This window comes from Gossypium hirsutum, chromosome D05 (genome assembly GCF_007990345.1).
Source record: "Gossypium hirsutum isolate 1008001.06 chromosome D05, Gossypium_hirsutum_v2.1, whole genome shotgun sequence".
In the NCBI taxonomy this organism is placed as follows: domain Eukaryota; kingdom Viridiplantae; phylum Streptophyta; class Magnoliopsida; order Malvales; family Malvaceae; genus Gossypium; species Gossypium hirsutum.
In genome coordinates, this window is record NC_053441.1 from 58,020,165 (window position 1) to 58,034,318 (window position 14,154).

At 32.4% G+C, this 14,154-nt stretch overlaps 1 protein-coding gene across 3 annotated transcripts; it reads right to left on the reverse strand.

Annotated features, from left to right (window-relative positions):
- Window positions 1-5,570: 5,570 nt before the first annotated feature.
- On the reverse strand, window positions 5,571-12,799 carry LOC107903656 (probable disease resistance protein At4g27220). Of its 3 annotated transcripts, XM_016829779.2 has the most exons (9): window positions 12,469-12,799; window positions 12,359-12,395; window positions 12,114-12,177; window positions 11,920-12,026; window positions 9,064-11,840; window positions 8,837-8,971; window positions 7,493-8,110; window positions 6,322-7,062; window positions 5,571-5,950 (listed from the first exon to the last, which is right to left on the reverse strand). In XM_016829779.2, the coding sequence occupies exons 5-9, from the start codon at window positions 11,728-11,730 to the stop codon at window positions 5,849-5,851; spliced, it is 4,263 nt and encodes a 1,420-aa protein (XP_016685268.2). In that variant the 5' UTR covers window positions 11,731-11,840; window positions 11,920-12,026; window positions 12,114-12,177; window positions 12,359-12,395; window positions 12,469-12,799; the 3' UTR covers window positions 5,571-5,848. The 3 variants fall into 3 exon arrangements, with proteins under 3 accessions (XP_016685268.2, XP_040948198.1, XP_040948199.1); XM_041092264.1 differs by having other exon boundaries at window positions 9,064-12,026; window positions 12,523-12,799; XM_041092265.1 differs by having other exon boundaries at window positions 8,837-8,896; window positions 9,064-12,026.
- Window positions 12,800-14,154: the final 1,355 nt, after the last annotated feature.

Sequence of the window (14,154 nt, forward strand, 5' to 3'; positions counted from 1 at the left end):
TCATCCTTTTCTTCTTCTTCAATGTTGTAACAATGAGCCAAAGCCTTATAAATACTCACATGGATAGGTTTTATATCCTCTGGTTTGTTCACTTTGATCATAGAAGCTAAAGTAGCTAGGGCATCAGCCATCTGATTTTCATCTCGCGGGAGGTAGCAGAAGTGATGCCATCAAACTCCTCAATTAACTCAAGAACCAACCTGCGATAATTGATCAATTTGGGGTCTCTCCTTTCCTATTCACCTTTGAGTTGATAGATCACGAGTGCAGAATCCCTATATACATTTAGTACTTTGATATTGCGTTCTATGGCTGCATGGATACCCATGATGCATACTTTGTATTCCGCCATATTGTTTGTGCAATCAAAATCCAATTTACTAGATCAAGACTACCCCGATTTTGTTACCTATAACGTTTGAAGCTCTGTCAAAATTTAGCTTCCAAGGATGTCTATCTTGAGAATCTTCTTCAGTGGTTACAACATACATAAGATTTTCATTTGGGAAATCAAAGTTCGAAGGCTCGTAATCTTCTAAGGCTCTACTAGCTCGAAAATCTGTTATTGCACTCCCTTTCATTACCTTCTAGTTCACATAAGTTGTATCAAATTTAGAAAGCAGAATCTGCCATTGGGTCGTTCTGCCATTTAAAGCAGTTGACTCCATCATGTACTTTAGAGGATCCATTTTTGAGATGAGCCAAGTTATGTGGTACAACATGTACTGTCTCAGTCTTTGGGTTGTCCAGATTAAGGTGCAACACAACTTCTCAATTGGCGAGTATCGTGTCTCACATTCAGTGAACTTCTTACTAAGGTAGTATAACGCTTTTCTTTCCTTCCTGACTCATCATGTTGGCCAATCACACATCCCATAAAATTCTCAAATACGACCAAATACAATATCAGTAGCTTATTTAGACTAGGTGGCATCAGTATTGGAGCATTGGACAAGTAATGTTTAACATTGTCGAAAATATTTTGGCATTCTTTATCCCGTACACTTGGACTAAGTTTCTTAAGGAGACGAAATATAGAGTCACATTTCTCAGTTAATTGTTAAATGAACCGAGCGATGTAATTTAATCTCCCTAAGAAACCTTAGACTTCCTTTTGAGTGCGCGACGGTGGCAACTCCTATATAGCCTTGACTTTGTCTGGGTCAATTTTAATCCCCTTTTCGTTAACTATAAAACCTAGTAATTTTCCCGATCTAACCCTGAAGGTACATTTTGTTGATTGAGTTTTAGCTGAAATTTTCTTAGCCTCAAGAATAATTTCCTCAAGACTTGCACGTGCTCCTTTTCTGTTTAGGATTTTACAATCATATCGTCAACGTAAACGTCAATTTCTTTGTGCATCATATCATGAAACAAGGTTACCATGGCTCTTTAATACGTTGCTATTGCATTTTTTTGTCTGAATGGCATCATTTTATAGAAAAAGGTTCCCTACATAGTTACGAATGTGATATTTTCCATATCTTCAGAGTGCATCTTTATCTGGTTGTAACTGGAGAAGCCATCCATAAAGGAGAATAGTGAATAACCTGTCGTGTTGTCCACTAAGGTATGATATGAGGCAACAAAAAATTATCTTTTGGGTTAGCCTTGTTTAAATCCTTGTAGTCTACACAGATTCGTACTTTCCTATCTTTCTTAGGGATGAGGACTATATTGGCTACCCACTCCAAGTATTTAACCACTTGTAGGAAACCAACGTCAAATTGCTTCTTGACCTATTCTTTTATTTTTAACAAGATGTCGAGCCCCATCATTCAAAGTTTCTATTGAACCGGCTTGCATTATTCTTTTAAAAGAAACCGGTGTACCACGATATCAATACTTAGACCAGGAATGTCTTGATACGACTATGCAAAGATATCTTTGAATTCTTGGAGTAACTCAATGAGGTATTGCTTTGTCTCTGTGGTGATGCAAGCTCCGATCTTCACTTCTTTCATTTCTTGTCCGTCTCCTAAGTTCACAATTTTTATTGACTCTTTGTGAGGTAGAATTTGTTTCTCCTCTTGTTCTACCATCCTTAACAAATCAGGGGATATGTTACAATCTCGATCATCTTCAAAGTCCTAAGGTTCTTCTAAACACATATCTTGCTCAAAAGGAGATTCTGAGTCAGTACCAGCGTCATTCATATCATTGATATCTGAAAACCTGTTATAAGAATGAATGAGGACCTAAAGAATAAATGAATCTAAGAGTAATTATTTGTGTGGTATGAGTATGAATGAAATGGAAAGAATAAAAGAATGTTTGCAAGAATGAGATACAAAGATGCATTTTATTAAAATAAAAATAATAGATATATGTCTTTTTCACAAAAGGATTCTTATTGCTCCCTAGCTTAGAGCAATAAATGTGTTTTGAACATTACTCTGAATTAGTTCTAAAAATTACAGGGATCTTAGTATGAATAATTTTCTATTGATTTATAAAAATATAAAAGACAAAAACATACTCAAATAATCATATAACTTACTTTGAAAATAAAATGAATTTTTGGCGATTCCCTAAGTGAGTTGGAACCCAATTAATGAGTGACACCAACTCAATAAAAAGCTTAATAAATAGTGTCGATAAATTACATCATCAATCTTTCAACTTTGAGTAAACTTTTGTTTTGATCGCTTAACTAAAAAATATTACAATTTAATTATAGACTCTTTTTTTTTTCTTTCTTCTACTTTTCTTGAGCTGAAAGATTAATGGTAACACTTTTTAAATTGGTATAATAATAATTTTAAGCTGAATTTTAACCCTCTTCTTTTATACTTTCTAAACACAATTGATTTGCTTGAAAGTGACATGATAATTTATTTATTACATAATTATCCCATGGCTATTGCACAAAAGATAACCTAAGAAAGTCTTCATATTAAAATAGGCTCATCTGACCATAAGATTTGGCTCAATTTGAAGAACAAGTGACGAAGTCTACAAAATATTTTGATTTTAATTTATAATTTAGTATTCCATTTTTTCAATTAAGTAGTTATATTTTATTTCCATTACACATCAACATTTGAAAATTAAAAAATAAATATAAAATTTCCATAAAACAATATAGAGTAAACTACACTCAACTCAACTAATTATGGGTGATTGTTTTTGGTCAACCATTTATGGATTTGTTTAATTTTTGATCATCCAATTATAATTTTTTTAATCTGGTCACTCAATTAATTGAGATTGTATTTTTTTTGTCCATTTCCATTAATTGCACTAACAGGAGGGTGTGAAAAATAAATATAACAATAAATTTAGCCCGTAACTTTTACATATTATATCGATTTAATCACAATTTTTAAAAAAAATAGCCTTCAAAATTTACAAATAGTCTTGATTTGATTCTAATTTTAAAAAAAAATTAAAGGAATATATAGAAATACATAAATATTTTCAAAAAATATAATAATAAATTTAAATTTGTATAATAATATTGATATTAAATAAAAATAACTATATTAATATTAAATAAAAATACATAAATATTTTCAACTTATTTAATATAGATTTTTCTATTTTTAAAAAATAATTTTATAAAGAATTAGTGTTAATTTGACATAAAATTTAAAAGTTGAGCACTGAAATTGTTAACTACAAAAGTGTCACTTTTAGCCATTGAATGGTTGGGTGAAAAAAAACAATTTGAAAATGTCAGTGGCCAAATTGTAACTTTTTAAATTAAATGAGACATAATTGAGGGACTAATAGTGTAATTTATCCTTTGCTTTAAAGGTATGGATTAGTTCACATTTTTTTGGGTTAATGTGTTATTAAAAGATTAAAATCCAAATATCATTTTTCTTCTTTTCTTTCCCGTGACTGGTTCCGCTTTTATCGTCACGCATCTTTGGTTTTTTTCCTTTTTGCTTTTCCAGTGCTTTTCTTCTGATCGGCAATCACCGCCGCCGCCAGCACCACCACCACTTCTTTTTTTTTTTGGTGAAATCTTCTTCTTTTTCTTTTTCTTTCAAAAGCCAATAGCAGTGTCAGAAGGATCGGACACATATCATGTGTCCTTACCCGCGTTGCGACAATTTTTTTCATATGTTTGAAAGATCAGCACAGGTATTTATGTTTAATACGCATCACAAAACCTTGAGTTATTTCTGCAAGACCTAGAGAACAAAAATGGTGAAACTTGAAGGTAGCTTAGAAGAACCCAAAAGCAATAAACGAAAGCTAGACAAAAAGTTGAAATTATCATTACCAAGCCTTCTTTTCTTCTAATGCTGGGGAGAGTCCATATTTGCTGGGAAAATCACCAATGAGTTTAGTGGAGTATTAAGCTTGTTGCTTAACGGTACTTCCAACATTGGGTTGAGGGAGACCAATTGTTTTGCAAACACAATGGCTATGGATGGGATGGAAAGGAGGGGTGATCGTCCGGTTAACCGACTTGAAATAACTTTAACCAAATTAACCGAACTTCTAAAATTTTTAACTCTTAATCAAATCGAAATTTTTTAAAAAATTAACCAAATCGAATTTTTTTTGGATAATTCAGTCAGTTAATCGAATTAATCAAAAATTATATTTTTTTTTATTTTTAATTTAAAAAATACTCGAATTATTTAAATTACCCGAATTAACCGAATTAACATAACACAACACATGTACTACTTTCAGAAAACCTCAATGTGCCTTGCACTTGCATTACCCCAAAAAAGAAATGGTAAAATTATAATAGAGAAGAAGCCAAGACGGGTTTATTATATTTCTCAAAGAAGAAAAGAATGAAAAAACAAATATTTAGAGTTTTCCATTGGAGAAGGACTGACCAAAACTGAAGGGGAAACATGATGCGGCTCCAATCAGAAAGATACGTTAAGGCAGGAATATACACTTACAGACATTGGCAGCATTGAAAAAGAACAGTTTAGGCACCAGTCTTGGAGACTAATGGAGTTCCTCTGTGCAATTCCCATTCGTGTGTTAACTAAGAAAAACATAAATAGCTTAGGCTATCTTTTTCTATGTTTGTATCACACAAATTTTCTTCTTCTCTATATTATTTGTTTCAGAGGGTACTTGTCTTCTTCCATACCACCAGTGATTTGAGGAACTCCATAACCTTCAAAACCCTTAATTGAAGAATACATAAAATATCTTCTCATACTTTGCTTTGTAGAATACATCTCAGATTTCCCATAATTGAAGACATGCAAGGTTTCAAGGAAATATCTCACTTAATATGTATTTACACACACATAAATATATATAATGTTTTCTTAGAGAAAACTAAAAACTGGGTAGGCATTGTTCACCCTTGTGTAATCTAAGCTGAGATGGAAAAAAGCTGTTCAAATGAAAAGCAAGTTATAAAAGAGAAGTAAGCTTAAAACACAGAGTTGAAAACAGTGTTCCAAGTTAAGTCCCAAGTACATGAGCAGCTAAAAATTTTGCCCACCTCCGTTGGAAAGCTCTTGTACTCTTAAAGGTAGGTGATTGTAATATACCGTTCGTGTCTTTATTTTTTATGTTTTAGAGTTGCGCTAAAATGATAAGATAAAAACTTATTTAAGGATTATTTAGACAGAGTGTAATACTTTAATAACTTTTTTTAATATATTAACCATTGGTATTCATCTAATAAGAAAGAAATGATATTCAGTTGAAGTTTACAATGAAGAATGGTTGTGTCAGTCTATATGGCTACCACTTTTCTACTACTTTTAATAAAGTTCATATTTATTTCTAGACAAGCATATCTTATACATGTGCGGAGGATAAGTTATTGCTACCAATTACTTCATTTACTGCTCCATTAATCTTCCTATTCAGAAAGCTCTACTAGAGCAGTGACTTGATCATTCCACCATCTTCAAATATGTTTCCGCCACTCTATATCACTACCAATTGGCCATGCAGTTTCTTGAGCTGTAGCAGATTCTTCCACTATAATTTCATCAACTGATTGGCTTGCCTGCAAAGCAAATTAAACCTTCACTTATTACTGTTTGCTTTTGATGATTGGTGATGAGGAAAGCAAAGCCAGTGTTCCAAAATTGGACAAAGGATGACATATTAAGAACAAGAAGTGTGAATTGAAAATAATAATGCGACAATGATATCTAGAAAGAAATATTGACAGCCAACAGAAACCGATTACAGTTGATGCAATTTCATTTAGTCATTTAAAGCATTTAAAAAAAAATCTCTCAGGCAACCAAAATAAAAATATTGCATTAATGCATAGAAATTAAAGCTTAGTATTGGGCGAATACATACAGAAAATAATTGAATGGATGAATTTCTGTTTTAAAGCTTATTGTTGAGTTTGGAAGAGTAGTGTACCTGTGTTTTGGCATGCACTGATTTCTCTGAATCAACACTAAATCTTGTGGTTATGTTGGGGCAACCTTCTACTCGTAAATCCGTCAAAGATGGGAAAACAAAATGATAACTCATAGGGCCGAAGCTCACGAGGTTTGGTAGGTCATCAAGCTGTAAGTAGGTTAATCGATGTAGGTGCATCACTTTCTCTTCGTCCTTACTCACATTTGACTCATCTCCTTCAAACACCTGCTCTAATTTGGCGACCCTTATAAGGTATAATCGATCTAGGTTTGGAAGGCCACCATGAGCAAGAGTAATGGGGAAGAGACATTTCAAGTTTTCACAGTTCATGATTGTAATCGAACTCAAATTAGGGAAGCAAATAGGTTGGAAATGATGTTGTGATGGAGTTTGATCCTTCTCAATTATTTGCTCCAATTCCTCACAGGTAGATATATACAGCCTCCACAATTGTGGCAAATTTCGAGCGATGGTAGGTGAGAAGATGTATCTTAACCTTCTGCAATCATCGACTGTCAATTGAGTGAGATTTTGAAAGTGTTCAACTTGGATGGGACCACTCCATATCACCCGCAATTCAGTTAGTTCGGACAACGTTAGCCTCTCCAGACTTGAAAGATTATATCTAGGACATTCAAATAACTCTTCAAAATTGGAAATTGATGTTCCTCCTCTCCTTTCAGGGACTGTCACGTTGCTTATTTGCTTCTTTTCTGTCATCTCCGAGAAGGATAATTCCTATAAACATATCATCAATTTAAGAATAAGCACAAGATTTCTTTTTCAATCTTTTGTAGTCAAAGAATTCAAATTTTTAAAAAGTTTACTGTTCAACTCAAATAATCATAAATTACAAAAAAAAAAACTCCAAAAATATGGTGCAAAAACACAACATAAATAATATATAATTCTCATATAGTGTTTGCAATATATATATAAGAAACATAAATAATATATAATTCTCGTATAGATCGAAATGTTATTTATGTTACTAATTGGTATTGTAATTAACTAAACTACTTAAAGGTTTATTTAGATTAGTTTTTAGACCAAAATTCTACAATGCAAACTATTTTTTAAAGAGTTATACAAGCATTTATTTATTTTATACCAAAAAAAATTCAAAAGGTGAAAATTTTAATAAATAATATATATAAGAAGGTCTTACTTGTATATTTGTTGAAACGATAAAAGGTGTCAATTGAGGACAATCTCTCACTCTTAACACGTGTAAAGATGGCGATGTCAGCACGATGTCGTTTCTATCCCTTCCTTTCAATTGAGGCAAATTAATTAACTCAACTTCATTCAATCGTTCAAGACCTTGAGACATTGAGATTAACACGTCTGGTCTTTGGATTATTTCTTGCAATTGGAAACAGCTCTCTATCCTCAGAGTTTGCAATTGCCCAAGACTATTAGCAACACAAATTGGGAAGAGAAATTTCAACTTATTGCATTCTGTGACTTGTACTTCCCTTAGGCATTGGAAGCTTATGGTTGGTACTTGTGAGTCTTGGATTATTTCTTCCATTCCAAAGCATCTCCTTATCCACAGAGTTTGCAAATTGGGCGCATTTAGTTGTTTAGAGCTACCTTGAGCAACAATAATTGGAAAGAGAGATTTCAAGCTTTCACATTCCAAGATATCAATTCGAATCAGATTTGGAAAGCAAACAGGTAGGGGATGATGTTGTGATGACGTTTGATATTTCTCCAATTCCTCATATTTACATGACAGCAAATTGCTCAATTGTTCATTTGTCATCTTCCCAAACACCAATTCCTATAACATATCATCAATTTTCAATTTCAAAATGTTCAAAGATGCCAACAACTAACTTAACATTTCATCAATTAATTTCCTTACAAAAAATTTATTTTACCTTAAATCAATATTATACTCCAAAAATGTGGTACAAAAACAGTCATAAATAATATCACATAATCTGTACATATAAATTATTGGACAGGTGTAACAACGCAATTGGGAATTACTTAAACTCATTTTCATATATTAATACAAAAATAAAAAACCACCTGTGTAAAAGGCTATGTTTAAAAAAAAATTTAAATATATTTTTTTTCTAGTTTATTTTTTAATACAAATTCTAAAATCATCCATAATCCCTTCCCACATTTAAATAGAAAGATACACGTGCTTGAGTGCACTCGAACTCACATCCTCCTATTCAGACAACAATATCGATACCAACCAAACTAAGACTTGTATATAATTCTATATAGCTTATTTTTGTTTACCATAATATAATTTAGTATTAGATAAATAGTTTGCAACATATCTAAAACATAAAGTTTGGATAATATTTTTTTTTGAAAATTTTATTAACCTTATTATATGGTATTATAATCAACTAATTCGTTTAAAAAGTTATTTAGACCAATATTATAAAATAAAATATATCTTTTGAACAACTATTCAAACAACGAATTATTAAAGAAAAAAAGAAACAAATAAATAAATAATATAAAACAAAAAGAAAAATCTTACTTGAATCTTAGTCGAAATAATAAAATGTGTCAATTGAGGACAATTGTGCACTTTTAACTTCTGCAAAGACGATTGTGTGAGCAAAATGCCGTTCACATCCATTTTTTTCAATTGAGGCAAGTCAATTAACGAAACCTGAAATGAAAAGCATAATCGAATTTCCTAATCTTTGACCATAGGACAATAAGGAAAAGACATGTCAAGTTATTGCCGTGAGATACACATACTTCCCTTAGACTTTGGAGTAGACATTTGGATGCTACTTGTCGGTCTTGGATTATATCTTCCAACTGCGAGCAGCTCTTTATCTTCAAAGTATGCAATTGCCCAAGGCTATTAGCAACTGACATTGGGAAGATATATTTCAAATTATTGCATCTCTCTCTTTCAACAATCTTCAGACTTTGGAGTAGACATTTGTATGCCACTTGTCGGTCCTGGATTATATCTTCCAATTGCGAGCAACTATTTATCTTCAAAGTATGCAATTGCCCAAGCCTATTAGCTACTGACATTGGGAAGATATATTTCAAATTATTGCATCTCTCTATTTCAACAATCTTCAGACTTTGGAGGCTTAAATAACGACTGGGCCATTCTTGTTCTATGCTCCTCCATTCAGCAATTGGGAATAACACTTGCATCTCACCACAATCTGAAACTATAACCTCTTCAAGCTTTTGTAATAAACCTTGCGGCTGGGGAGCATTGCACATCTCTTCCAAATGAAACATATGACTTAATGATAACTTCCTCAAATTAGAGAGTGCAGTGATTGGCACTTGCTGCTTTGATGCATCAATTAGGCATTGCATAGAGTGGCACCGTTGAAGATCTAGAGAAGTCAACTTTCTAAATCCCAAGTCCAAGCTCGGAATAAGGTTTGGGTGACCCTCCACCCTACTCAATTGAAGAGATTCAACATCTTCAAGGAGTTGCTTGCATGCATCTACAGACTTATTGATTCTCAAAGATCTTGAGATTGGACAAGTTTCGCTCTTTTGATATCTTCCTATGCCAATGCAAAAATCAAAGCTCCATAATCTACGAAACATAAAGCCATCTGGAAGATGTTCAGAAGAAATATCCAATGATATTACAACCAACTTTGGCAATGAATTCAACTCTGATAGGCTGGAATAGCTTTCCCTTTTAGTTGAATTCTCAGTCGCCCATTTTAATGAACTACAACCATGCAAGTATAGTTCTTCTAAATTGGACAATCTTTGTATTAAATTAGGAGTGATTCTTCGTAGTTCATAACAATACGATAAATCCAAGAGTCTTAGATTTTCCAAATCACCAGCTTCAGTCGGCAATTCAGTGATATCAGATCGACTTAAAGAAAGAATATGAAGTGTCTTCAGCTTCCCAAGCATTGAGATGTCAGAGAGTTTACAATCAATCAAATACAAAGTCTGAAGGTTCATATGAAACTGAAATGTAGACAGAGATATCAACAGATGATTCAAAGCACAAACTTGTAATGCCTTCATACCCTCAAAGAATTCGCTTGAAGTTTCCATTAAATGATTGCCACCATGTAAAAGAAGTTTGAGGTATGGAAAACCCACTCCTTTAGGAAGTTCATCCGTTTGATCAGTTTCGAAGGAGATTGCTGTGTAATGCTTGAAACTTTCATCCATCGGGAGTGTTTCAACAGTCCCAAAAGAAATCTCCTTTCTTGAAGATGCTATCCACAAAGCAAATTGGCGAACCACGTCATGCATTTTGACATGCCTTTCTCCGCAATCTAGCAACAAACCGGAGTTCTTGAGGGTCTCAATTGATGCAAGCACTTCACTTCTAACATCTTTAATTGAGTCCATGCCTTTATACAACTCCAGTCCCCATGCATATCCTACCAAGTTCTCCACATAAATCTCATCATCTTCAGGAAATAAAGAGCACAACAAGAAACATGTCTTGGTCTCCATATTCTTCAAGTAGTCGAAGCTCGCCTCAAGACATACATAGGCATTTTCTTCATTAACATCCTCAATTTCAGTCACTCTACGATCTTTGAGTCTCCGGTATGCAGCTTGCCACTCATGATGGGTTTTACCTTTCAAGGCACTGCCCAGCGGAGCTATAGCTATAGGCAAACCCTCGCATTTTTTGACAATTTGATTTGCTATGATTTTAATAGAATCATCAGAAAAGTCATCTAGACCTGCTTTCTTTTCAAACAGAGTCCAAGCTTCATCATCATTCAAACAGCCAAGTTGTACCACGTTTTGACAATCCATAGCTTGACATACTTGTTGACGGCGTGTTGTTAAAAGAACTTTGTAGCCTTTATGATCATCCCCAATTGGAATTCCTATCTTCTCCTTTAAGTTGATAGATTCCCAAATATCATCAACGATGATAAGAATCCTCGGTTCATTCTTCAGCCTTAACCATAATTCTTGCTCAGATCTTCTTCCTTGTTCATTCTTCATACCAAAGCCTATGTATTGTGCAATTTGATCTTGAATTCTCTCAAGATTTGGCTTTTGAGACACAGTCGTAATCACAACTTTGTCGAACAAATTCAGTTTTTGAGCTTGACTTCCAACTTCACGAGCCAGGGTGGTCTTGCCCACCCCTCCCATCCCCCACAACCCAATCATGTTGATATTGTCATCTTTTAAGGCCTCAATGATTTGATAGAATGCAGTCTCTGAAGATTTTGAAAACACAAATTCTTTAGAACATAGGAAATCTATAGTGGGAAGGGCAGTAGAAGCAGGGTAACCGACTGGTCCAAGTTGACCAAATTTGTCCAAAAGCTCAGAGATATCCTGGATTTTCTTCATTGCTTTCTTGCTTAATTGATATCTCCAACTCCAATTAGGGCACCAATTGAGACACCTCTTATTCAGTTGGATTTCCTCATCCAGAGTTCCCATATCAGACAGTGTTTCGTCTGCCCTTCATTGCAAGTTCTGTACATCATCTTCAATTAGTCAAAGCCGGTTTTTAGCTTCCTCAATCTTAAGTAGTAGACGCTTTCGTGCATCTGCAAGTTCACGCTTTTTCTCTCAAAGCTTTTCAACATTGTCATGAAAGCGACAGACATAATCAAGTTGACGTCCTACCGGCTTCACCACACAGTTCACAACCAGTGTTCCAACTGTGTTAGAAAGAGCAGCCTCGCAAAATCCGCAACCCATGCTTGACAAGCTCAAATTGAAGAATATAAACACTGCAGTGAATCATAAGTAATTACCATAAAAAAAATTAAAGAATCAAAAAGTGTTTTGAAGATTAAGACACTACTTCTTATACATACCAAGGATGGTGAAAGACAACTCAACCTATGAGAATCAATGGGCTGTTCTTTCAACTCAGTCCAGCTGAAAACACAATGAGAAATTTAATAAACAAATAAAATCATATACGAGTGTAATGTCATATAATTATAACTAAAAAAGACAGTTAATTACTTATAAAAATAAGAATTCAAAATATTTTTACCCTCACAGTAACAATATTATAGATATAATGCTGGAAAATATAATAAACATATCCACTTACCATTTCAAAATCCAAACAGTCTTTTAGCTCTTGCTTGCTTCAAGAAAAATATAGAACAACTTCAATTTATATATAAAAAACAGAAATGAAGCATATATAAATAGATTTACCTCACTTGGGATCTTTTAAAATCAAACTACACTTAGGGATCAGAAGATTCTTACTTCAAAACAATCAAAAGGGAGGGATTTGAAGGTTGGTTTTGTTTTTAGCAAAAGTAAGTAAAACTGAATACAAAAAGAAGGAACTTGAAGAAAGGGGGAAAAAAACAAAGTAGAAATTGAAGTCTATCTGCCTGGAAAATTCAACCGCTGGGAAAATTTTACTATTTCACTATGACCTCTGAATCTCTACGATGCTCCGCCACGAAAAACTGAGTTTTCTTGTAGACAAACAAAGACATGACAGGATAGGAGAAAACTTAACAAAAAGATGGGAGTCTTCGGGTCATATTTTTACCCTGGTTTGCTCTATTATAAAAGAGTTAATTACTTCAACCATCTCTAAATTATGACTACCAATTTAAATTGGTCCCCAAACTTCAATTTATTCTAATTACATCTCCAAATTATCAATGCTATATCAATCAAGTCCTTTTATTATTAAGATCGTTAAATGACACATCAAATCTTATGTAGCTAAATTTAAAATAAAAAATTTAAAGAAATAGAATCATATTACATAACTTTAAAAATTAAAAACAAAAATTAAGTAAAATTGAAATTAAAAAAAAGTGAATGATAAAACTTTCATAAAAACTTCCAAAACCTTAAAACTAGGGTTTTTAAAACATTTATTTTTAAAATATTCATTTCTTAAAATATTCATTTTAAATTATTATATCACATTAGATGTAACATGTCATTTAACAATTAAACTGGGTAAAACGACCTCTGTAGTCTCTCTCTCAACTTTGATATTAAGTAAATTGGTCCCTTTAAAAAATCAAATTAATTTTGTAAGTAAGCAAATAACGCGTTCTATTAATTTGATCATGATTTAACAAATTTAACCCGCAATATTTTTGTAAATGCATAAATATTGAGACTAAATTTGTTGATTTTATTTACAAGTAAGACCAAACTAACAAAATATGTAAATACTAATGGCTAAATATGCTATTATACCAATCAAAACTATGCATAATTGATAAGGATTTAGTTACTAATTGTCTAAATTGACAAGGATTTAGTTACTAACATTAAATTATTCCTTTTTTTTTTAGGGAGACTTATTTACACAAATTCAAAATTGTGAGCGGTAGGAGAGATTTTTTTACTATCAAATTAATAATTTTGGTAACATTTTTTTTGAAATGTTAAAATTTCCATTCCTCGAAATTAACAATAAATAAGAATAGGCTTTTCAAAAATTCGTAAAAATACAGAATTTTCAATGTTGAAATCATGGATTTGGCTATGGAAACCCCTATTATTTCCTTAATAATAATTTGTTTATAAATATAATTTTAATATAAAATATTTTCATTCACTCGAGTAGTGTGATAAAATCTAATAGATATAGAATTGATTTCTCTATTTTATTTAAATACAAGTATTGCATAGAATTGGGTAGAAGAGTATAAATGAAAGCAAGACTCGATTGAGAAGCTGTTATTTCATTTTATCATTTCATATTAGTTGATAAAATCATATATACAATTCGAGTGTAAAGGGATATGATTATAAATTGGAAGGATATATTACATTACACAGATAAATATAATTCTAATGATTAAAATTAATTAAACTAAGTCTATGTACTTTTTATTAATTTATTTAAATTTGAAAATAATT

What these genes read in the sequence shown, in the direction of transcription:
- LOC107903656 (XM_041092264.1), bottom strand. Translation starts at nt 11,730, where the DNA reads ATGGGAACTCTGGATGAGGAAATCCAACTGAATAAGAGGTGTCTCAAT. An exon ending in TACTCCAAAGTCTAAGGGAA is followed by an intron (nt 8,972 to 9,063) that starts GTATGTGTATCT and finishes TTTTCATTTCAG; the next exon opens with GTTTCGTTAATTGACTTGCC. An exon ending in CAGTGCATGCCAAAACACAG is followed by an intron (nt 5,951 to 6,321) that starts GTACACTACTCT and finishes TTTGCTTTGCAG; the next exon opens with GCAAGCCAATCAGTTGATGA.